The sequence below is a fragment of the Nasonia vitripennis genome, chromosome 5 (assembly GCF_009193385.2).
Source record: "Nasonia vitripennis strain AsymCx chromosome 5, Nvit_psr_1.1, whole genome shotgun sequence".
Classification (NCBI taxonomy): Eukaryota; Metazoa; Arthropoda; class Insecta; order Hymenoptera; family Pteromalidae; genus Nasonia; species Nasonia vitripennis.
The window spans coordinates 23,567,815-23,591,605 of NC_045761.1; the positions used below are offsets into that span (position 1 = coordinate 23,567,815).

Genomic DNA, 23,791 nt, shown 5'->3' on the forward strand with positions numbered 1-23,791 from the left:
TGCATTTAGTAAACCTCGATGATTTATTTGATTTGCTTATAATGTAAGTAGTAAAATTCTGTTGTTTTAATTCAACTATAATGTCAAATACATAAAATTCACTAATCTAAAAAATAATCGCACCGAACAAACGACTTCAAACAAAAACTTGATCTGCGATTATTTATCGTGCAAACTATAAATTTTCTCTACTAAAACAACTCAACGTTTATGGGCACTCCTCATATGAGAAGATAAGTTACACTTGATTTTCGTAAAGTAGTCGCAAAGGTTGCAGCGCAACACACCAACGAGAGAATCAAGGTTAATCTGGTAATTGCACTCGAAAGCTTGGTGCCGCAAAAAGTCGGCGTAGGTGCTAATTTTTTCACCGCATTCGGGACACTTTTCAACCGAGTGTTTGTTCTCGATGTGTCTCCGAAGGTTCGTTCTTTCCTTCGCTTTGTACGAGCATTTCGTGCACGGAAATCTAGGCGCCACTATCTTACAGCCACGTTTCAAGTGCATGTACATATTGCGCAGATGAGAAATTTTGCTCTCGCAGAAGGTACAAATCAGAGTCAAAGCTCTCGAGCAATCGTCACAGTTGAACCTGCTGTTGATGTTTACTGCCTCGTCCGGTAATTTTGTGTCCTTGTCGCAATGCTTGCAGTACAAGCGAGCTTTCTCTATTACAGCTGGAAAACGTTCAATATTTATTAATTGTTACGATTTTTATAATTTTTTGGATATACGAACGTACCACTGATCATCATCCCGGAAGAGGCTCTCCATGTTTTACCACAAGGCTTCTTGTCGGTCGAACCCGCGGCAAGGGACGAATCATCGCCATCTGAGTTTAGAAAATTATGGCTATTCGATTATTTTGAACAGTTTGAATCGCAGTAGAATAATTGAAACATTACCTTTGCTCGAAAAAATCTCGAATCTTTTGGCTACCTCGACGTTCTCGAATTTAATATCCTCGTCCACAATCTCGAGCTTGAGCGGATCCACCTCTGAAACACAAGGATTTTATAAATATTAGCAACTCTCGCTACTCCGAATGTGAAAAAGTTGAAGCAGCACATATAAATAAATATTTTTAACTATTTATATCAAAACAAAGAAAAGCATAGTTTTTGCATGCAGTATACAATTTCGAACGAATCCCCTTCACATGCCATCTCAAAGCGCTTATCTATTCTCTAACTTCACCCCAAATGTGGCGAAGTTACCCTCGTCAGCCTGACTGACGCGTTGTTTACTCGCCATACTCTAATATAACATAGAAGCGATATCGCTCTAATAACGCTAGTTATTACGGCCCAATCACTGCAGCCTCGCTCATTCGATCCGCCACAATAATCATGTCATGCGATCCGGCGCCTCCGAAATTTACGACTCGACCGAATCAACGTCAAAGTCCAGCTCTCTATAGATCTACAATTACCGACACACACGAACGCGTAATGAATCAGGGGCCGAGGGCCCGTGTAACGTTAATGCGAACAGCTGGATTTGACGTCGTGTATACCAGAGTTCATCATCGTAACTGTTCCATCCTGACTAATCACCTGCGCTAGAATTGCAATACTCCTGAAATTACACACACGCTGTTCGCGTATTATGTACAGGGAAAAAATCTTCCGGAATTCCGTGATTCTAGGCGCGACGGCGTAGTACCACAGTTCGCTCTCGAATTCTTTTTGAGCGTCGCCTGAGGAAATCCTCGCGGAATGGAAAATTCATTCGATCGGAGAGTGGATTCGGCTTCCGCTAATTTGAATGAAAAACTTTATTTAGTTTCGACGTGATTTTTAGAAGAAAAAGCTCACGCGTGAGCCAAGTATTAAGGGGTCAAGCCTGGGTTAAATCCTGCAAAAAAACAAAAAGATAATCTTCTTGACAATATGTAAAATATACACCATTTTTATCGAGAAAACATGTATATACCTTGTAAAATCATTGACCAAAATTCATGACATTTCACTATATAAATAAGTGTTTTCAGTCACTTGCCACGGCTTTTTGAAAGATCCGGACCGTCTTCTTTACTCTATCCGGGCTTAAAATGTACCTTAAACATGCCCCCTCGGACCGATCGAGAGACATTTCTAAAGGATTTAACCCATCAGGCTTGACCCCTTAAGCTTAAGCGATGAGCTTGATTTGTGCTGTTTGCCCTCTGCGCCATAAAAAGAGGCGCACGATCGCAAGAGCGATTGAAAAGAGGTGTAGCGGAAGGGTAAATAAAAGATGCGCGACGTGACGCAGCGTCTCTCTGGCTCGTACTCGCGAAGAGCTTCGTAAATATTTCAGGCTGAGCTCGAGAAAGGAGATGCGTCTGATTGTTGTTTATCAAATATGGAGTGGAGTAAGCGAAATGGCCATTGAGCGAATGTCAATTGTGCGTTTTACTTTTTGAGAGAGAGAGAGAGAGAGAGAGAGAGAGAGAGAGAGATAGAGAGAGAGAGAGAGAGAGAGAGAAGTATAAATCTCTAAAAGTTTACAGTATAGCAGCATTTTAATATCTAAAAAAAGCTTCTCCACACAGAACAGAAAAAAGAAGCAGACGAAGAATCCTAGTCGCGTCAGCTCGCGCTCATTCAATGCAAAGCAGATGCAGCGCAGTGAATCCTCGCGATTCAGAACCGCGACGTCGGCTGTGCCGCAGGCCCTCAATTAAGTCGCGCATAAACACGCCCGAGCGACAGAGCTTTGCCGCATCGGAGAATGAAAGAGGGACTCGCAGCTCTGACGTCGTTGTTTCGTCGCGAGTAATCACGCGCGATCTTCATTTTTTCGCACGCGCGTATACAGATGGCTCTTTGTGTGTGCTTTGCTTTTTTTTAACGCAGATATTGGTAGAGTTTTTTTTTTGTTGTCTCGCGCCTTTGAATCAAGGATCGATGATCCGAGAGGATGGATGGATCTGCGGGTGAAAAGGAGGAAGATTAAACGGGGAAATATTGCGCACAAGCTGGAGATTCGAGTCCTGTAATTGAAAAATATCGCTTTTATTATCGACTGCAAGTTTGAAAAATGGTCTTTAGGCTCTGACTTTTGTTATCGGTATTTAGCGCGTGATCGAGAAGGAAAAGCTGGTGTGTACGCGTTTAGTCTTTTTTTTTTAAAGAAAACAGTAGCGCGCTGCGCTTTTAAAGTAGTCGGCTGTAAGAAAGCAGGTACGCTATCGGTAGAGCTGTTTTCCTTAACGTCCGACGCTCGAGAGCTACTCAATTAAGAAGGGATTCGAGATAATGGAAACATGTCTTCGCGCGTCTTACATACTAATGAAAATTGTTTACATAGAGGATAGGTGTTTAATTGTTTTGTTAAAATTCATTCAAATTTAGAATTTTAGCAATTATTAGTAATAATAATAATACTCAACATTGCTTTCCTAAATACTAAATACTAAATTAAAAAGTCAATTATCTTAATGTTTTGGTTTTATTTAAATTAATATAATTAATAAAATTGATGTATATACATATGTTACAAAAAATAACTCGTCTTATAAAAATATGATAACAATAATTTAAAAAAAAATTCGTCATCAGTGACAGATTGTGATTCTGTATAGGATTGCTTGACTGATGTTTCATGGCTGTAATGTTACAGACATCGTTGCCTCGAAATTTCGATTCGAATTTATACGGACATTTGGAAACTAGATGCCGACAGATCTCGGCGTGAGTGCGAATATTTCGACCGCAGTCGCGACATTTTCTCTCGTGTTGCCTCACGATGTGGAGCCTCAGGTTATACTCCTGTTTAGCTTCGTACTTACAATAAGGACATGCAAAATTTCGAGGGATACTATCGCAGTTTTGCTTTATATGTTTATACATCGTATTCATGGTAGAGCATTTGCTTGTACACCATGTACAGACGAAAGTCAATGGTTTTTGGCAATCGAGGCAATGCGACTGCGTTTTGGAATTTACTACGATCCTCATGGGTACGTCTTTTTTGCAATTTCCACAGTGCAGTCGTGTCTTTGAACTTACAACTGGAAATTGTTTAGATTATTGTTGATTTTCGTGTGATTAGAATATTTTTGCAATATTTTTTATTTGTGCGAATTTACCATCGAAAATTTTTCCGCAAGAGAGCTTCAAACTTCCGCGATTCCTTACACAATTGACCGAGTCGTTTTTGTTAGCTGAACTTTTAATGCGCGATAAATCATCTGAAATTAAAATTATGCTTTTAATTTATTGCATCGCAATAGATATAAGTGAATTCCTACTTGCGCTTGTCGGAATTATGCTATTTTCGCTATTTTCACGTTTATCGTCGTCGATTGCAGATATTCCCTCTTCAACAATCTGAAGTTTGATCAATTTCGCGTTGTCGTCGTCTGAAACTTAAGTGGTTTCATGAATTATTGGCATTGATAATATGTGTACAATAGACGGAGCGAAATGTCTTGATTTGCATGCATTTAGACAGAACAAGTGGTTAATACGTATATTATACATTTATTGTTTTCTAAAATAATTGCATGTATCAGTTTCGTACAGAAGCCATCGAACGAATAGTCAGTAGTCTAGTACCTGTACAATACCTTGCAAAAGAATAAAAAATTATCAATAAACTTGTCCAAAATTCATCACCCAAAGCCTAGGCAAAAGACAAGCTTGTTTCCCATTATGTTCATTTTTGCAAAAAATAATTTATTTCAAGAGGAACAGTTACTTAGTCGCTGAACAAAAGGAATGGCGCGAGTGACTTTATCGACGTTTATATACGAGCAAGCATATAATGAAATTCTCGGCACATTCTCTCCTTTCCAGCGGCTCTAGGAAGATCAAAGGAATTTTTCGTGCAAAGGAGCCTCTCTTGGAAAAATCCAAAGTTCAAAAATCGAGAAGAAAAGAATTCGAGCACTACCTATACTTTGAAGCCTTCGAAAGCTCTTTTTTCTTGACAGAGAAAAGCTCTCTTCCATTTTTTCCGCGTAGTTGATTAGAATAGGAAGAGAAACCCTATTTTGTGAAAAAGATAGAAAAATATTAATAAACAGAGCCAGCTATGCGCGACTTTTTTATAGAAAGCGCAAGGTGTCGAGAATAAAACTTCCCTTTTTGAGAGCTTGTAGCGGTGAGGGAAATTTGTCCCGTTTACCTTGCGTTGCCGCGGCGCCGTTGAATGCGCGACTGATTGAAGAATCGAATTAGCGGTTGGGTAATTGATAAAAGTGTACGACGCCGCGGTGGTTATCAGCTAACAGCGAAAGAGAGAGAAATAGCCGCAAAAGTGTCGGCTATACGACAAATTTTTTTTTTTCGTTGTGGAGCTAAAAAAAGTTTCACCAAGTTATTCACTTTGAAACGAGAGGAGCGATAGATCAATATTGGCGACGTCGAGCGGCGGGACATATTTGCCGAGTTAACGCGAATCGCATTACCGTCTACTGGGGTATAGAGGAAGGTATAAAAATCGAAGGCTGCATCGTCCTGGAAAAAGTAGAGCTTTGAATCTGTTTCAAAGCTCGTCCTTGTACACACCATTATTCACCGAAGCCGTGCATTCCCACTATCTCTTTTGTAAATTCTTAAAATAAAGCTTTCGAAGCCCCGTCCATACACAGCCGGTATCTTCGCCGATGCCTTGCATATTTCCGGCTATACAGGCATAGGTATGCCACAGCCGCTTCCTCTACACCCTCAGCCCCTGTGTTTACGCGGGCCGAAACGTCGGAGCCAGGCCTGAATAGGATTATTCACTTAGTATGCGCGCCGGGTATGATTTCAGGCTCTCACCATCACGGCTCCTGGGAACAATTAATTTGACAAGATTAATTTGCGCGACCCGCTGAACCCCCCTTGGATATTGTTGTCGCGTTGATGAAAGGAAAAATATGGGACGGTCCACTGTTGTGTCCCGGGAGATTGAATTTTAATTTCGTTTCGTAGTCGTTGACTCTTTGAAGGTTATTAGAGGGTTTCCGCGGCACCCTGTTGTGCGGTGGAAAAGAGTGACTTTGATGTAGTAGAACAATTAGCGATGACACTATATTAACTGTACAAAATTTTCCGGAAATCTTACAGTTACAAAAATACAAAAAAACTCGGTCTATCTATTTTCATACCTTTTTCCGAAACAGTGCACACAATCCCGTCATAAATCAGCCCCTCTGCACACTTCACAGCTCAAATCAGGCCAATCCATCGGCCTATACATCCCTCCACACGTACACCCACGTTGTATACAGTCGCTACACCTCAGCGGAATACGAAAACCCAGCGCGTCCTCGTCGAAATAGCCCACCCCTGTGTGTGTGTGTGTATGTGTGTATCTCCTCTTGGAAGAAAACGCGCTGTACACACCGAGTGAAAAATCCCAGTCACGAACTCCCCCGAAACTCAAACTCGCTTCTCGCGCGGAAGTTAGTCCCCCCCTCGAGTGCATATAAAGATACCGCACCGCCGAACAATAGCTGCACCGCGTACGGGAGGAAATCGAAGCGAGAATCGCGGTGTTCGCGATAAAGGGGCAAGAGGAGGCATATACGTGAACCTGCAGCCATGGCAATAAAGCCCAGGAGGAGGATAGTAATGCTCATCGCGCGTTTAACGATCTCGAGCTTGATGCACCGCGCGTGGGGGTAGACGCTGGGTCTGATTTCTGCGATGAATCGCGTGTACATCGAGTATGACGTAAAGAATACGATGTACTGATCGAAAAATTCCTATTATAGTTGTTTGGGATGAGAAAGTGAGTCGCTTTTCTGGATGGCTTTAAGGATTCATTTTTATTGGAAAAAATATTGCATAAAAGTAATACCCGCGAACGGTCAAGATTAACATTATTTATAGATTAGTATGCTTATCTTATAACAAACGAATGAATAATGTCAGTCAGATGAAGGCTCATCCCCAAAGTAGTGAATGCTCTTGATATGCATTGCTAAGTTACTTTTGCTTTTCGTAAAGTAATCGCAATCGTTACAAGAAAATATTCCAACGATAGAACTGATATCGAACTTTTGCGGACAGTCGGACCCTCGGTGCCGCGTGTAGTCAGTGTAATTACTAATCTTTTTGTCGCAGACGCGACACTTTTGAGCCGAGTGTCTAAATTGGATGTGCACCTTGATGTGTCTTTTCCTCTTCGATTTGTATGAGCACTTTGGGCAGTGGAATTTAGCTGGGAGAGCCTTACAGTTGATTTTTAAATGAATATACGTGTTAAACAGAGAAGAACACTTGCTTCCGCGTGAGATGCAAACAAAACTCATAGGCCTCCAGCATTTTTTACAGATTTGCACAGCTCGACAATGTCCTACGGTGCTTAGATCTATATCTTTGCCACAAGGAATACAGCATAAGCGCGCTTTTCTCTTCACGGCTGAAAAACGATTAATTTTGTTATTTTTAAGATTTACATTTTGTAGCAACTATGTTTTTCATCATCCGAACGTACCATTGTGTATTTTCCCGGTACCAGCTGGTTTCGCGGATTGATGTTTTTTTGGCTTCTTGGCCAGGCGTTTTCGAACAACTAGTACGCATGGCAAGTGGCATATCATCTGAAATTAGGTCGTGAATCGGGCGTTTTCGAACAACTGTACGCATAGCAAGTGGCATATCATCTGAAATTACGATCATTATTATTGGATTGGGAAATACTTCAAGTCACAGTGAACATAAAGATGAAATTGCAAGTACCTTCGTTCGAATAAGAGATCGTTTGTTCCTTGTTTTCTTCAGGCTGATCGTCGTCAACGATTATTTCTTCCTTGCTTTGTTCAGGCTGATCGTCGTCGACGATTATTTCTTCATCTACGATCTCAAGCTTGATTGATTCCACGTCCGAAACATCCAGAGTTTATAAATCATTAGCAGAATATTAGTATAACAAGTTCGACAGGTTTACAATTTTATGCAGAATAAATAGTACATTGTACAACAAGGGGCGAACATGGGCTTTTCCAAGCGAGGATGATGTTTGAGCACGAATGGTAGTCGCGGGCGCCGTCGGCGCAATAAAAAATATCTCAAACTTGGTTTATTTAACCTTTATTATGCCACGGTACAATTTCATTTTATAAGATGTACGAAAGAAAAGTGTCTGCAAAAAATTCTTTATATTATTCGTCCACTTTTACTCCGTTCTTCCAATTGGTGAAGACTCTGCGTTAGTAGCTCCTTAGCATCCGAAAACGGGCGAAAAGCTCTGCTACGTATTCCGTTTCCATCGCTCCTATTGATACTGCTGAGAATTTACGGTTTCAAGATTCGTCAATTGCTTAGTTAGGATTCAAGCGCCTTTGACGAGGTCACGTACTTCTCTCTTACTTTATTCGAATCTCTTTAATTAAGCGCATCCATCTCGTCCGCTTCAACGACTTTCAGGGTGTGAGTATCGTTTTTCCTGAAATTGCACGAAGCTGTTTTAATACAATAGTTTGAAAATTATAGTCACCAGAAAAAGGAAAATCAATGTTTTCCAACAGTTTCTTTGCTATAAAATAGTAAACGTTCAATCATCACAAAAACGGGTCAGCAATCCAATCATAATTCCAAAAGCTTCTTAAAGTGCATAAACCCCAAATTAAAAAAAAGAGCCAACTAGTCACGTACCCGACGTAAACTTTTCCCGATATATTACTCCCCACAAAGAGTTTATATACCTTTCGCTACAATCCAAGCCGTCGATTTCATTAGCCCCTTTATCGCCGCTCGGAAATATTAAACCGCCTCTCGCGGACCGAATTACGAGTTGTACTACTGCAGCTACACACTCACTAGTTTCTATATAGACGGGAGCAGAGAGATGAATGGTCCAGGAGCGCATCCGACCATTGGACAATTGATAATCCGATGATGCACAAAGTTTCTTCGACGTGTGGGTTCTCTATCCGTGTATGCGTCACCTGAAAATTTCTGGCTTGATCGAGAGATTTGTACATATGTACGAGTAATACTGGTTTGCATGAGATAACGATTCAGTCTGGAGCTTTTTACGCGTAGACAATCAGCAGACAAGAAAAATATTTTTCAAACTTTTTTCAAACAACAACAAAGCTTCCTGATTTCTGTCACCTTTCTATGCTTGGCACAAAAACCATTACGCCAGGACGTAAAGAGGATCTGTTCGCACTCAAAAAGGATATGTAATAGACGAAAGAGCTGAGGCATAGAGGGAAGAAGAAAATAACACGAGAGTCGGAAAGTCGGATACGAACGCGATGTATACAAGGCAAGAGTGTAATTTTCTCAGAATGAAAATCTTAAGGAGCTTCACAAGGCGACTGAGCACCTTCTGAAAAATACGATGAAACACCCCGAATTATCATCACCCGCGCGTTCCCGCACGAAAAGGAAGTATAAAGCCTCAGCTGCAAATCTGCGCCGTTAAATTAGCATAATGGCCCGGTAAGCTCCCGGAGCTTCAAAGAGAGAAAGCCGCGTCGCAGGATTATGCAAAATCTAAAAAAGATTCTTTCCACAGAACTCGATGAAAAGGCCTTTTCGTAACAACGAAATAGAGGCTAATTTATATACATTACATGCGAAGAACGACGTAAAATATTATTCGGTGCATTATCCCGGGCGAATTAAACACGCGCAACGAGAAAAGGGATATACATCCCGGCCACTTTGAAAACCGACCCTTTTATGTATAGAGAGTACAAAGCCTGTAAATACAGCTGAAAATTTGGAGCGAATGCACAATTTTTAACAATACCATGTCAAGCCAGAGCAAGTCGAAATACTATACCCGCAAGTCATTGTTCGCTCCATCGCCGACGGACTGAAGTACAATTTTGGCCTCTGTAGTGCGCAGAAAATACACTACAGCATCGATACTACATTTTGATTCGGATTTTCATGTATTGCATTGTGTGTAACGATTATACAGAGTTATACTTCGAATAACTCAAGCTTTCGCGCGTGGGAAATGTGAAATTCGTAATATAGTTGTTTTAAATTGCTTTTTTTCTAGCGAATTTATATCGCGAGAGTGTTTTATCACGTAGCGCAAATTAACAGGGGATGGATTTATACGTTCTCTCTCGCAGCTACAGCGACGGCTAAAAGGACCAGGCTTTTACAGTTGTTTCGGCATTTACAACGCTCTTTGGGATTTAGTTACGTCGGCGTAACAGCGTGATTTTAACGAATTCTTTTATTCCCGGCACCAATTTGGCCTGTCTCTGCTTAGCCTCGGCGGACGCACTTGAATGCAAATAAAAGGGTTTTTGTATTCGTTGTAGAGTACACTCATTTAAACGTTTAAAACAAACATAAAAGCTTGGAATATTCGAATTTTTATTGCAGCAAAATTTCCAGGATGATCCCTCTCGCGTCGACATTCCAGTCGCGTGAGGCTCTCTCTTTCAGATTGATTTTATATGTGCGCCAAAAGAGAAATTCAATTTTACTGCGACGCAATATTGTGCATATTCGTTAGAAGCAGCTGCGAGAGACAAAACTTTGAATTTTACATTATTATGCCATATCTACAGTTTCTAGCTCGGACAGAATTTTCCGGAAAATTTGCCCTCGCGCTAAGTTAATTGTTATGCGCTGAAAGCCTTCGAGCGGCAAAGTTTATTATCGTTATTATATGGTAGATTGAATGAACGCGGTGACTGTGTGTCTATAAATACTTGTTCTTAGCTAAAAGCTCTTGAAATCCAAACGTTTATATTTACCATACTAATTGCGATTATATACAGTACGGTTTGTTTACTGACGATGAAAAGTTGGGAATGTCTCCACTCAAGATAAATACGGATATCGAGCCGTTTATTTTGCCGCTGATAAATTATCCTGGAATATCCAGCTTTATTCTTTTTTTTATGGATCGACCTGAAACTCGGGGTAATTCAGCTGACTATGAGGCAGAAATATAGAACGTGCAGCGGAGAAAAAAAATAGGAGCCATCACATACTAACCCGATGCTCATTTAATTACCCGGTTGTACGGTGTCCGGCACGTATCAGCGGAGATTATTTTGCAAAATTGCCAACGGACACGTCGACCCGCTGTGTCGTGTCCTGTCCGTTATAATCCCAAGCCCAGAGCTGCTCTACTCGCTGTATGCGTACGTGCTGCATTAGTTTTGCTTTTCTTCTCTTGCAGAGAGACCGTGTGTCAAAATTTCGTCTGGGAAATACGTTATTATACGAAAACATCAACTATACAGAGTCGCTAGTGTCGTCGATTCATCTGAAATAGAAAAAGATATATCTGGTTAGTTTCGTCATGAAAAGTATGTCTAATTTAAATAAATCTGAAATCAAACAGCTGTATTTAGTCCTGAAAATAGAAGCAGTAACGTTGTATTGAAATTCCATTCACATGAAAATAATAAAAAACAGAAACAAAAAAAAAATTAAAACTATCTCTACTTTGCACTTCTCAATACATTTATTAACTATCTCTACAAAGCATCTAATCGCATAGTAAACCAACCGCTCAACAGTCAGTATAAATCGCAAACGCACCGAAGACAAATCTGTAACTTATCGCTGAAAACAATCGACGCCAATTACCAGCATTTTAGTCGCTGTTCTACCGTAACAATAAATCAGCCCGCCGATACTTTAAATTTCAAGCCCGCATGTACACCAAACCAACCATCCGTGCCTTCAGTCCCACCACAGCAAAAAAAAAGCTTCTCTTTCGAACCGTCGTAGCCGGAAGCATTCCTCGGCCGCGGTAAATTATCCCGACGAACGGTGGGAAAAGAAAAAGAACAAGAGAAAGATAAGAAAAGAAAAATAAGAAAAAACGAAGGTAGAATAACGGAACGTACTTCGCGCGCTCGATACAGCATTCCATAGATGCCGTGCCCTAGTTCGACCGCTACGAGAATCCTCCCTTACTTCGCCTGGGTGTAAATCGCGCGTCACCTACGTCGGACATCAAAACACGCTTGAGAAAAATCCTGGCGCTGCATCTTACACAGTACGACCTCGTTTTTGCGAGAAGGGGATGTGACGTATAAATATGATTCGAGGGGTGTCGCGCTGCCTTTTTCCTACGTTTTTTTTCTCAAGTGCGAAGAGGGGTGGTATTTATAGAACGAGGAGTTGCGAGCTTTTTGCAAGGGGGAGTTTATATTTATGCGGCGATGTTCGCGGATGCATTTAGTGCGAGTATTGACATCTTGGGGTGCTGACGGTTGAAAATACATCACAGTTTTTTTTAGTCTTCGGTGCTCGATACGTCGGCTTTAATTTCATCGTGTAGCCTTTATCACAAATAATTTGTATAATTGTAATATAAATAGAACGACGCTTTCGATAAACCGACGCACCTATCTTAACGAATATATAAATAGATATAAATAGATCGCCGCACGTTTTAAATAGTTACGCATATAAATATAAAAATGTTTAAACTTTTTTTTTTCTTAAAAGATATAATGGGTAATTAACGCAATTTATATTTTAAACAAATAGGCGCATATATATAAATTAAACAATAAAACAGCCGCATGCGCATAACAATTAATACTTATGCAATTATTGTTGAGCATGAACGTTTTTCATGTGCTTCTTTAGATCATTTTTGATAGTGGTTTTATAGGAGCAGAGTTCACATTCCATAAAATTTCTCACGCTGCATCTAACATTTCCATGAATGTAAGCTCCATTTGCCGTCTTGAAATTACGGCCGCATTTCTTGCATATAAATAAAAGGGGCGAGAGACACTTTTTGCACATATGAGGTCTGTTATTGAAATAGGCTGTTTCGCGAATGTTAAGCTCTTGATCACAATTTTCGCAGAAAAACTTGACCGTCGCATAAGGACCTATAACAAGATTAAACAAAATTCATGATAAATAATGCATGTGAAAAGAAAATGAGTTGTTTTATGTTCTTTACTACCTTGGGAAGAACGATTATAAATTTTCTTGATGCCCTCATCTTTGACAGAAGTGATTCTGCCGATTTGAAGATACGGTCCGACGTCACTTTTTGATCTTTGTCTTGTCACATAACCCCGCGTATCATCTAAACAGAAAATGTTTTAATTAAATTAAGTTATAGATAGAACAGGTGAATGATGATTGATCAGTAAAACAAAACGATACATACAAGGGTTAGTTTTGAAGACAAGTTACACGAGTTATTTTGTCCATTCCAAAACACTAACGGGAGTCTGAGGAAAAACAAACTTGAAACTTCACATGGAGCTTACGATTCACAAGAAAAAAAAAACAAATTTTCAAATATATTTTATTTATAAAAAAATATGTGGAGATTAATATTTTTCAATAATCATTCTAAGTATTTTGGATCTCCTGTGGACGCAGCATATGTGTATAGGTAGCTGGGGTCGTGATAATATATCTTGTCAGATATCAGTATTTTTTTACACGGTTCGCAACCAAAAATGAACAAAAGCATCCGATCTTGCTGCAGGCCTAAAAAATAAAATAAATTAGAGCAAAGTTCCAATAAAATTGAAAATCACCTATAATATTAAAAAAGAGAATAATTCATAAGTTAAATTCTGTCCCGAAAATAATGACAACAGAAAACGAATCAGTGTGTAAAACAATGAAGATCGGGGACGCGCACCATCAAGCTCCGATCGTAAATTGCAGCTAGCATCATTACTTTGGAATACTCTGATGTGGAACTCTCTTTCGTCCCTTTACGAACGACGCGCGTGCTTTTACTCAAGGGAAAATTAGCCAAAATGGACTTGCGGAAATACCGGTGAAATGAGACAAAACTGAAGTACTGTAATCTCTGAAACATAAAGACAAAATTATGTTTTAAAATACAGTTATACAATGAACCATTTTCCCACAATCCAGCTGATTCGAGAACGAGATTCTTAATCGCAAACAAGCTCTGCCAACATCTCACGCCACCATTCGCTGCTTGCGTCGAGCGATAATTCATTTCAATGCCTCGGCTATCCAGAGCGTTGTGAATAATAATGCTTATATCGAACTGGCGGTGGTGGTGGTCTACCGATAATTGTGCGCTTATCCGATCGGCAGCGATTGTTGGGCAGTGCCTCCAATATAGATAGCAGGAGTCGGTGATTGTGCTATAGGGGAGACTGCTGGTATTGAGAGGTCGGATCGGATCGAGCGGCTAATTCAGGGCTGTTCTTCGGGTGGCAGGCGGGGCTTTGTTGTTGATTTGATGAGCCGTTTCTTGAGGGGAAGATGCAATGACCTGTGGTTGAGGGAACCCCGTATGAATTGGTGCTTTTAGAAAGCTTGTTCTTGATTATCAGATGAATTTTCCGGGATAGATGCTATTGACGACGAACGAATCTCTGAACTCTGACGCTGAAAATTTTATTTTCATAAGTACAATTATATAACCAAATAGTTTGTCTAAAAAAAATTCTCGCTCGAAATAGAGTAAATTCTTTAGAATTGAAAGTTGAAGCTAGTGGATCCTGTAAAAAAAATAAAATTACAACATTATTGACATATAATTAAAAAAAATTGCAGTGATTCGTGAAAGAAATACACTTCTGGAGAAAATACGAATACAGTTGCGTAGATGCAATTTTTTTCATAGTTATAAGATTACAATATGTTTGTATGCACAATTTCCTCCGTTATCTCCTATGAAAAAAAAACTAGCCAATCTCACATCGGTACTATAACCCAACGATGCCAATATGATAATGTGTAATGGAAGCAGCCGTTTCTTCTTATCGTCCATCTCTCGACGCTCGCATATATATGCATGCGTTCTTTTGACTCACCAGCCTCGTTCCTTTTATTCGCCCGTTTCTTCGAATTATCTCTTCTACCCTCGACTGCGCATTTTTCCTCCTATAAGTATGGACCGCTTCTTATTCCACGGAACAGCAGTAGATAGTATACATTTTATTGAAAAACGATCAAAAGCAAATTGAGGGGATTGGAAGCCTGGCGATCTATTGATTTCCATGCGATTCTTTTTACGGACGAATTCTAAGACATAAAAGTCCACAAAGTAGGTATTTTCCTTCGGTAAATATGCATAGGCTGACAATATTGTAATAATAATTTAACGTTTCCTTTCATTTCCTCAGTTTTTCGAAGAAAGCGCGCATATAAGAGTGTCGACGTTTCCTCTCTGTGACTCTGGCAATATGGTACTCTTCCAAGTGCACAAGGAGCCTCAAAGGTGAACAACCCAGAGGCGTTGACTTTATATCGACATCTCTTCGAAACTAAACTCGGCAGAGGTAAACACTTGCCGTCTGTCTATTTTTCGAGACAATTCAAGTGCCGAGAAAGTGTGCTGAAATTTAACAGGTGATGAATATAGCTTCGAGACGAATATGACTACCTCGGAGTACAAAAAAGTGGTAGCTTTGAAAAACAAAATTTCTGAATAATACAATATAATGTTTGCACTCGTAATTCAAACATCTTATTTCCAATCACTCGCGTTAAAGGGAAATTTTAGTTCAAGAGTATTGAAATTTACTTATACAGTTCACAGTTGGATTTAGGACTCGAAAACAAAACGATCCATCGTCGCGAGTACATCGCCGTTTCCAGTTACTCTCCTCCCTTAACGCGCATAAATCCTTCAGCGAAATTCAATAAATTAACCGCTAAACTCCGCGTAACAACCTTACCTCCCCCCGTCAAAATAAAAATAAATCAGAGAGAGGGAGACTACTCGCAACATCCTCGTCGTCGGAAAAGCCGCGACGCGTATATAAATCAGAGTCTAGCAGAGCCGCGCACGCTTCGTCGAATTCTCTCATCTCGATTACGTTCTCGCGGCTGCTCTCCGCTGGCGGTAACGAGCTCGCGACGACGTCGACGATCTTTGCCGGTTAATTGAGACAAATAATTCCGGCATTAAGGCGGCTCGAAGACTCGGCCTAACTTGCAGACAATACCTATGTAGAGTCGATGATTCGTCACGTCTTCCTGCTCCGCGGGAGACTACTGCTCGCTTCTACTGCTGTTGGAGAAAGTTTCGTCTGATTAGGGATGCTTTTTTCGTTTCTTTGTCCGTAATGCTCGCGCCTCGACTTGTTTGCTTGATTATTTGACTGTCTGGAATATTCAGGTTCATTAATTATGGAATCGAGATTTTAGTTTCGGATGAGATGAGAATTGTGACGAAGATCTGTTTAGTGGTAAATTGTAGAAGCTGTGAAAGTAGTGAGAAATCAAAATTTTAAAGAAAAAGCACAAATGTAATTTTATATTTTCTAGGTACGAGAAAAAAGTGCGATGAAATACTTATTAAAAAGCCACATAATGCGCTGCGAGATGTACCGCTAAGTCTCTTACCGCTAGAAGTTCCGATTTTACACGACCTTTTTTGCGGCGAAAGGCTTTCTAAGATCTTTACTCTCCTCTTTATCTTGCGGCTGGTAATTTTTATTGGATTTACTTGGAACGTTTCCGCAAACATTGTAGTAATAAAAAAAGGCGTTTAATGGCGAGAACAGCGTAGATAACTCTGCTTAGTTAAATAAACTGAAAATTAAAAAAAGATTAAGTAATATGCAAAATAAAACCAATTAAAACGAAAAAAAACACTATTTTCGAAGAAGTGCCCGAGGAACGACGACAAACTTTAATGAATAAAACTTTATTGAATATCAATACGCATATGATAAACTGAAGCTTTTAAACTATATATACAAATACCCAATTAAATGTAATTGGAAACAATTTAGAATGCCACTTATGCGTCGACAGTAATAAATAGATTTACATAAACGATTAGTATTTAAATGACAATATAAACAAATTTGTATGTCAATGAAACACATTAAGGCTCGGCTTTAGCATCGGGGTGCTTAAACTTGATATGGGCGACACACGCCATGTGCGATTTATAAACCAGATCGCATTTGATACACTGGAATTTGAGATCTGCATCGCAATATTTACATTTGGTCTCCTTCTGATAGTTAATTTTCGGTCTGCTCGTATTGCAATTTTTGCAGTGGAGCAGTACCAAGCCATCGGAATCTGCAAAATATGAACGTGATGAATTGACTGGCGTCACGATCGATTTGTAAAGTAAACGTTGAATTACCAAAAAGTCTTTTTCCTCTCGTTCTCCTCTTAACAGAGGCTCCTGTGCTTGATAGCGTCGTGAGCACGCGCATTTCGCGATTTTCCTGTGAGGCGGTATCTGCAACGCGAAAGTCTCTGTTAGTTTACGCCATATCTGTTTTATTTAAAGATACAATATACGTTTTTGTTCATTACCAGGGATCTCGGCTCCTTTCGCTCTCAGCAAATTATTGTGGATCTCCTGCCTCCTCTCGGCGTAATACTTCTTCCTGTACTCTTTCCTGTGCTCCATGGTTGATCGCTGCTCCTCCATATGGGAAACTACAGGAGATATATCTTTAAATTAAATAATAATCGAGTCATTCTGTAATTTTCCGCAAAATTAAAGACACTTACACATAGCGATACCCGGATGCTCGACGATGGATATCCGCTCTGAAAAATAGTAAAGCTCAAATTACAAACGTCTCATCGTCAAAAATAATTTCGACGTCATGCTTTTCATTCGCCACGACCATCTGTGCCCAAGTGATCAAAATTATATAGAAAAATAATCAATTCTTCTAATTTAAAAAAACTCAAACGTCTTGTACAGAAACCACGTCCCAACGTCCATTGCATAAACTCTGAACTAAAACTGCCGAAGCTTCGAGAACAGTTTAATTATTCGCAGTCCAAACCGTCGGTATTATTTTCGTACGTTTAATTTGCGTAAATCCAAGCTACACAGCTCTACAGCCAGTCCCACTGTTGTGTCCGTTGATTCAGGTGAACGACGCGAAGAGCCAAGGAAAAGCTTCCTGATGAGTGTATACACTATACATGTATACAGATACACTCATTCCTCGCTATTCTTCTCTTGTATATAGGGGATGAGGGGAGCTTGGAAAAAAACTTTTACGCCATACCTTCGTACTCTAGGATATTAGCCATCGCTGCTTTACATCTTCCAGGGATCGAGGCTTCCTTCTTCTCGCAGACTTTTAGCGCGAGAAGAGCTTTTGTTCGCGGCTATTCAGGACTTTTCTTACGACACGCTGTATTGTGAGCGGCTGTATTATTTATGTTCGCTTTTTGTGTAGCTTTGATTGTGGCTTTCTTATACAAAATCTATCGGGAATACAGTGTTTGGTTTTTTTTTACTTCCTCCCATTGTTCCCTCCGAGCTTATGAACATAATACATTTTTTTTTTATTTTAGAGGGACGCGAATTTTATCTCTCGGAAGAAGTGAAAGATATGCGCGTGTGCGCGCGGCGTAACTCTTTTTATTGCATACCCACTTCATTCAGCTCCGCGTGTTTCGCTTGTAATTCAAATTTTTTTAGATTCGCGCGGCAGGTTTATTTGAAATTCCGAGTACATTTTTGCGCCAAGCTATAGGTATAGCTTTCAAGTGCGCGAGCGCGCGGCTGGATGTATTTCTGTATTCAGGGATACCACGACTAATACTACCCTACTTTGCAGCTTTCTCACGTGCATTTATGGAACATTGAATTTTTCCTTTGCCTTTTTTCCTTCTATTTCTATGGGGTATGTGGTGAAGAAACTGGTATCCACTGCGTCATGAGCTTAAACGCAGGATAATACATAGATGCAAGCGGTAGTTTACATTTTTAATAATCGCGAAATTTTGCTTAATAACTCTGTAGCTAGAGCGACTCGAGTCCATAACAAGGGATAAAGGCGAGGCATTTCTATCCAGCGCGCGGTTTTCCAAGAATATAAATTTCAAAAGAGCTTTCGCGAAAGCTCTCGGATTAATTTATCGTTTAATATTACACGCGTTAAAGAGCACGATATTTTACGACACTTCGTTCGCGCCGATGAGCATTATAAAACGACCCGCGCGAGCTTCAAATTATCATCGTAAATAACAAAGCTTTTACACGTTGAAACACCGAGTATACCTTTTCATTATATCTATACAACATTGAATTCGCTTTTTACGTATACAAGAATCCTCTCCATATCAAAACACGAATGTAATATCGAGTCCTATCGGATAAAAACGAAAAATCACAGGTCAGGAGTAAAAGGAAATGCGAGAAGTGCATATAAGGCCTGGTGAGTTTCTGGACGGACCAGAGCGACGCTCATTAGAACGTGTACATGCGCGACTTTGAAGCTATACGCCGAGTTTGCTTTGACGTGTGCGGTTTGAGGTTGCTTTCTCCTCGAACTCGACGATTTATTTACTTTAAAACGAGAGACGCGGTCGCTTTAGAAGGACGAGATATGAACCTGTACATGGAACTGATTGTTCCCGCTCATTTGACTTTTGAAACTTTTGTAAAGCCCGAAATATTCGTTCGATAGAACACAAAAGTTGAGAACTCGAATTATCAATTTTCAGCGTGATGAACTGGGACTGCGCATCGACTTTTCGGTATGAACCTTATGCTCGGCTTCCACGTCAGTGAGGATGTCAGGGACACAGCGCGAAACCGGATGATAGTACGCATGTATGGAAGTCCGCAGGGAGAACGCCGAGAGCTTCGGGGATGGCGGAATTTTTAATCGAGGTGTGAATTTTTCAGAGGCGCACCGGCACACACGGCTCTATGCAAATTGGTATGGAGGACTTTTTTAAAAATGCAGATTGTGTGCCGAGCGAATGTTCAAATATCAGTAGATATACCTTTACGAGAATTTTAACTAATTAAATAATACCTCGTATAAACGCACTGATAAATTACAAAATCTGAAAGTACTCTGATCGAATTTCAGCATCGAGAAGCCCTCGTGAAAAGCTGGGCGAAATAGCCAGCAGTCAGCTCTCTTGAGAGGGAACAAACGCGCAGGCGCTCCTCCCAGCGCGACTACGTAATACACCATTCCGTTTAAACATCGAGCGCAGCAACTGCACTGGTACTCGTCGATGAACCGAAGGGCTTTCTCGAACATTTATATCCTCGGATGTACCGGCCGAATGAAAATCTATGTCGATTCTGCTGCTTATGCTCAAGCGCTCCTTGTTTATTGGCCTTCATTCAGGATTTTTCCACAAAATTTCCAAACTCCTCTTGAATATCTTCAAAATGGAATTCAAGCAACAAACGCCAGGCAATTAAGTCGTCCATGATACCTCCTCGCGAAACTCGCAGCACCTGAGAGCAAAGATCTTATAGCTGCAGCACGTCCTTGGGATTAATCTCACTCTAGCCTCGCGTAACTGTCTCGCGAATCCTTTGATACGCGGCTTTGTAATCACATTCGGCGCATCGGTGGCACATCGCGTTTCACGCGTGCCTGTGCGCGGATCTCGTAGACTAGATGAAGCTTCTCTTGCCCGAAGCGTAGATTCATCAAGTCTCGTGACGACGATTATACTCTGGAGATGATGGATACTCGTCGGCGTCTGAAAGTTTTTGCGAAGAGATTAGTAACGAGATCTCGCTTGACTTCGTGCTCTTGGTTATTTTTGTTTGATATACACACCTGCAGTATAGTAGTCCAAATTACGCTCTTTCAGCGAATATCATTGCTTGAGGTTACTAGGAGCCTATGTGGACAAGAGGTCAACAGCGATGAATGACTTATGTTATTTGAAAAAATGTATGGTACCATTATTTCAAAATTTTGGTATTATCAAAGAAAATAGTATAAATATTTACAATTGAAAATCTTACATGTACGGTCTCTGCCGATTAGTTGTGTAAGCATTCTGAGTGCACAGCCTTTAAACTAACTGGCAAACTGTAAGGGCCTGTCATAAGTCATATCGACTTATATTTTCTTTGTAGTATACCCTTAAACATCGAATATAAAGTTTCAACAGTTAAAAAATCAATTGATATTAATTATATAAATGAACGTTTGGCAATCATTTAGTAATTTTAAAATGAAATACCTTGATCAATTGTTGATCTGAAAAACAAGTGCATGCCAGATTTTCATCGTAATTTGTTCAATGCTCCGACAAAATTCCTTCAAGAACATGTGCTGATTAGAAATTCTTCCAAGCCTGTTGGATTACTTTCTAGAAGATACAAGACAACATCAATGTAGATAAGCATAATACTGTATACTGTGGCTCCATCGTTACAATTTCCAACAGTATACTACATGAATCAGCACTTACCTGCTAGATTAACATCTGCAATACTTGCACTAGATAACCTTATACTAGCTAAATAAACGCAAAGCACAGTACAAGTATCTATTATTTAACCGATCCAAGAGTCGTACAACTTTTCTAAGCGGAGTCGTTCAACCACCCTCGGTGATACATAAGTTCAAGAAGCTATCAAGTCTAATTGTGAAATGTAATTATCATGGGCAAGATGTCGAATGAAAAGCATGACACATACATAAGTATATCAACAAGTATCTCTCATAAGTACCAAAAGCATATTTGTGTCTGTCCAAACTAACCTCATTCTCCAAAACGATCACGTAGAATAATAGTCAAATTCAATATTCCGGGAATCTATCATACAAATCCAAGCATATAAACTCACCTTCGTCCGTCTCATGATTTTCGAAGAATATCTCGGGTTCGTGGAGGTCCATGTCCAAGCGTGCAGCTACCGCAACTACTCCTGGAACGAGGGGCAAGCACTCGGAGCGTCCTGGCTTTTCTCATAGGAAGGCAAATCAGCGTCGCGTTCTTCGATCCCTATATCTGTTCCTCCTTGTCTATATAGTGAAGCACTTGTAACCGACGCCGAAGGAGACAAACAAATGAAGACAGTCTGTGTTTTGTTGACGTTTGGCCGTTTCTTGGCGCGAAGCCGCGGACGCACGTGTAGAGTAATATATATATATAATATATATATACAAATATATATAAATATATATAAATATCTATATACACATACACGCGCATACACACACACATACATATACGTGCGTGTATTATACGGAGCACAGCTGTAGAGGGGAAACGCTGCACAGGTGGCGCTAGTGCAGATTTCGGCGGGTTCTATGAAACGGCGTTTTGGGATCTGTGAGTTATAAATGAATTGTGGTGATATTTCAATTGATGCATTTATTTTAGGAATAAACTTTTTCACACATAAATAATTGAAATTAATTTTTTAAACGCTATAAAGCTGCGACTCATCATTTAAAAATAAAATTATACTTTTTTCACTGTATATATGATTTTAATACCAACATCATGTAATCTTTGAAACTGATTAGTTTTTTGTTTACGACGATATGATATATTCATTATTGGATCACGACATCCTGCACAGATGTCGATTTTTGACACGGTGAAAGTAAAAGCCTTTAGCTAAGAGAAATGACCTAAGAGATGGCGCTGCCATATTTTTAGAGAAGTTTTGTTTGTTATACATATATACATACCTAATTTTTATGGGCTCGCCGAATGTAGATGGATCAAGCTGACTCGAAGAGACTCGACATCGAGACGCTGCGTTGCATCAGGATTTTTTCTCTTGAAGTAAGTACTTACACACTTTTTTTGTATTTATCTCTGGCTGTCCCAGTTTGCGTCCTCGCTGACGTGCAAAGCATCGATCTCCATTAGTAGTTTCCGAAGGTATAGAAGTTTATTGAATATAACCTTTACAGGACATCAGGGTCGAGGTCAGGGGTGTAACTTACAATAAACTTACATCGACGAAGGTTTCCCTTGAATATTCTGAGCAGAATGCTGTGTTCTCGCTAAAATAGTAATTTTATTTTTTCCATATTTTATCATACTCTTGTCCATAGGCTGCTATCGCCACGGTTATAATGGCTTTACGCTGTAGGTATTGTATACGGTGTATGTATGTTTGACTTGGACGCAAAATTTAAGGGTGTACACATTATGCGCAGCGTTGACCATAGAAAAGCTTTTCTATAGGGTCATGAAAGGACGCGAAAGGCTACCGCTGCAAGGCAAAACCTGTCAATTATGTCGCCGAGAGCGAGGTTCAGCGTGTTATGTACTGCCATGTATATAAAATAACCCTACCATAGTTGTTTATAGCTACGTAAGCCTCGTGTAAAAATTTCAACCTGTTTCCACGCATTTTTTTACCTACATCCACGTTCTTTATTTCTCAGAGAATCTTTCAGTCTTCAAAAGAACTTTAACTGTCAGGTAGCTTTATTTCGAATTCCGAGGGCTTCGGGATTAGACTGCAGTATATTGGAAAAAAGCTGATCAAAGAGCCAAGCGATGTTTTTCATTTAATTAACAAACTCGCCGGCAAAGCCACTGCAAAAGGGCCGATTTACGCGAGAGTCGAGCATTCGGTTCTTTTGAAAAGAACTGCGCGCGTATGAGGGGAGACGAAAAAACGAAAATAAAAGTTCGACGACTGTAGAGGATCTAAATGGTCGCTTTTGTGCACACAGGAGCTGAGCTGGTCGAGGACAAGCTGTTCGAGATGTTCCTCAAACTGACCGACGTCGGCGTGAAGAAGAGCCTGGACAGCCTGAGGGAGAAGCCCGAGAAGAAGCGCTATTATAAATTCTACAGCGCTATTATAAATTTAGCCGGTAAGTGCATCTAGTATAATAGTTAGATCTTAAACTTTGTGCTTTAATAAACAACGTTCGTTTATTCTTCACAGCTGTATCATGAGCGAGGAGACATCCACAACGCCTAATATAAATCAACAATATTATAGCATAAGTATAAATGTCGCAATAAATGATACGAGCCCGTATTGCGACACGAAGTCATGTACGATTCCTCATTGAATTTCCCGCGAGAGTACAGCCTCTTCGAACGACAGTCGTATCTCCGGATGACACCGTTCCCCGCTGCTCGAAATAAAGCGGAGCTTTTACGCGGCGGGACGCTTCGGATATTTTCGAATAAAGTTTGAATTGGCCCGTCTTTCCATTCGCTGTCTATGT

At 40.1% G+C, this 23,791-nt stretch overlaps 3 protein-coding genes across 7 annotated transcripts in view; 1 reads left to right on the top strand and 2 right to left on the bottom strand.

Annotated features, from left to right (window-relative positions):
- LOC100678994 (RE1-silencing transcription factor B-like) lies at positions 1–1,040 on the bottom strand. The gene is made up of 3 exons (XM_032600525.1): positions 906–1,040; positions 743–832; positions 1–677 (listed from the first exon to the last, which is right to left on the bottom strand). Exons 2-3 carry the CDS (start codon positions 753–755, stop codon positions 202–204), a joined length of 489 nt encoding a protein of 162 aa, XP_032456416.1. The 5' UTR covers positions 756–832; positions 906–1,040; the 3' UTR covers positions 1–201.
- A 15,477-nt stretch (positions 1,041–16,517) lies between these two features.
- LOC100680107 lies at positions 16,518–21,819 on the bottom strand. 5 transcript variants are annotated; one of them, XM_016986037.3, is made up of 9 exons: positions 21,051–21,247; positions 20,820–20,948; positions 20,599–20,718; positions 20,408–20,471; positions 19,681–20,327; positions 17,364–17,402; positions 17,163–17,303; positions 16,987–17,085; positions 16,518–16,919 (listed from the first exon to the last, which is right to left on the bottom strand). In XM_016986037.3, exons 5-9 carry the CDS (start codon positions 19,871–19,873, stop codon positions 16,717–16,719), a joined length of 675 nt encoding a protein of 224 aa, XP_016841526.1. In that variant the 5' UTR covers positions 19,874–20,327; positions 20,408–20,471; positions 20,599–20,718; positions 20,820–20,948; positions 21,051–21,247; the 3' UTR covers positions 16,518–16,716. The 5 variants fall into 5 exon arrangements, with proteins under 5 accessions (XP_016841526.1, XP_008207207.1, XP_003426675.1 ...); XM_016986038.3 differs by having other exon boundaries at positions 16,586–16,919; positions 20,408–20,504; XM_016986039.3 differs by having other exon boundaries at positions 16,586–16,919; positions 17,163–17,288; positions 21,051–21,242.
- Positions 21,820–21,899: 80 nt separating this feature from the next.
- LOC100123447 (dipeptidase 1) overlaps positions 21,900–23,791 on the top strand; it is a 104,385-nt gene continuing 102,493 nt past the window's right edge. The window contains exons 1-4 of the mRNA XM_031931560.1: positions 21,900–21,917; positions 22,311–22,379; positions 23,285–23,428; positions 23,503–23,754. The gene's annotated coding sequence lies outside the window, so the exon portion shown is untranslated. The remainder of the gene's footprint in view (positions 21,918–22,310; positions 22,380–23,284; positions 23,429–23,502; positions 23,755–23,791) is intronic.

Excerpts from the sequence above, each read along its gene's own strand:
- LOC100680107 (XM_016986037.3), bottom strand. The coding sequence starts at position 19,873 with ATGTTCGAGAAAGCCCTTCGGTTCATCGACGAGTACCAGTGCAGTTGC. Across the intron at positions 17,304-17,363 it reads GCATCCGGGTATCGCTATGT|ATATATCTCCTGTAGTTTCC; the intron begins GTAAGTGTCTTT and ends TTTAATTTAAAG. Across the intron at positions 17,086-17,162 it reads GAAAGGAGCCGAGATCCCTG|ATACCGCCTCACAGGAAAAT; the intron begins GTAATGAACAAA and ends TTCGCGTTGCAG.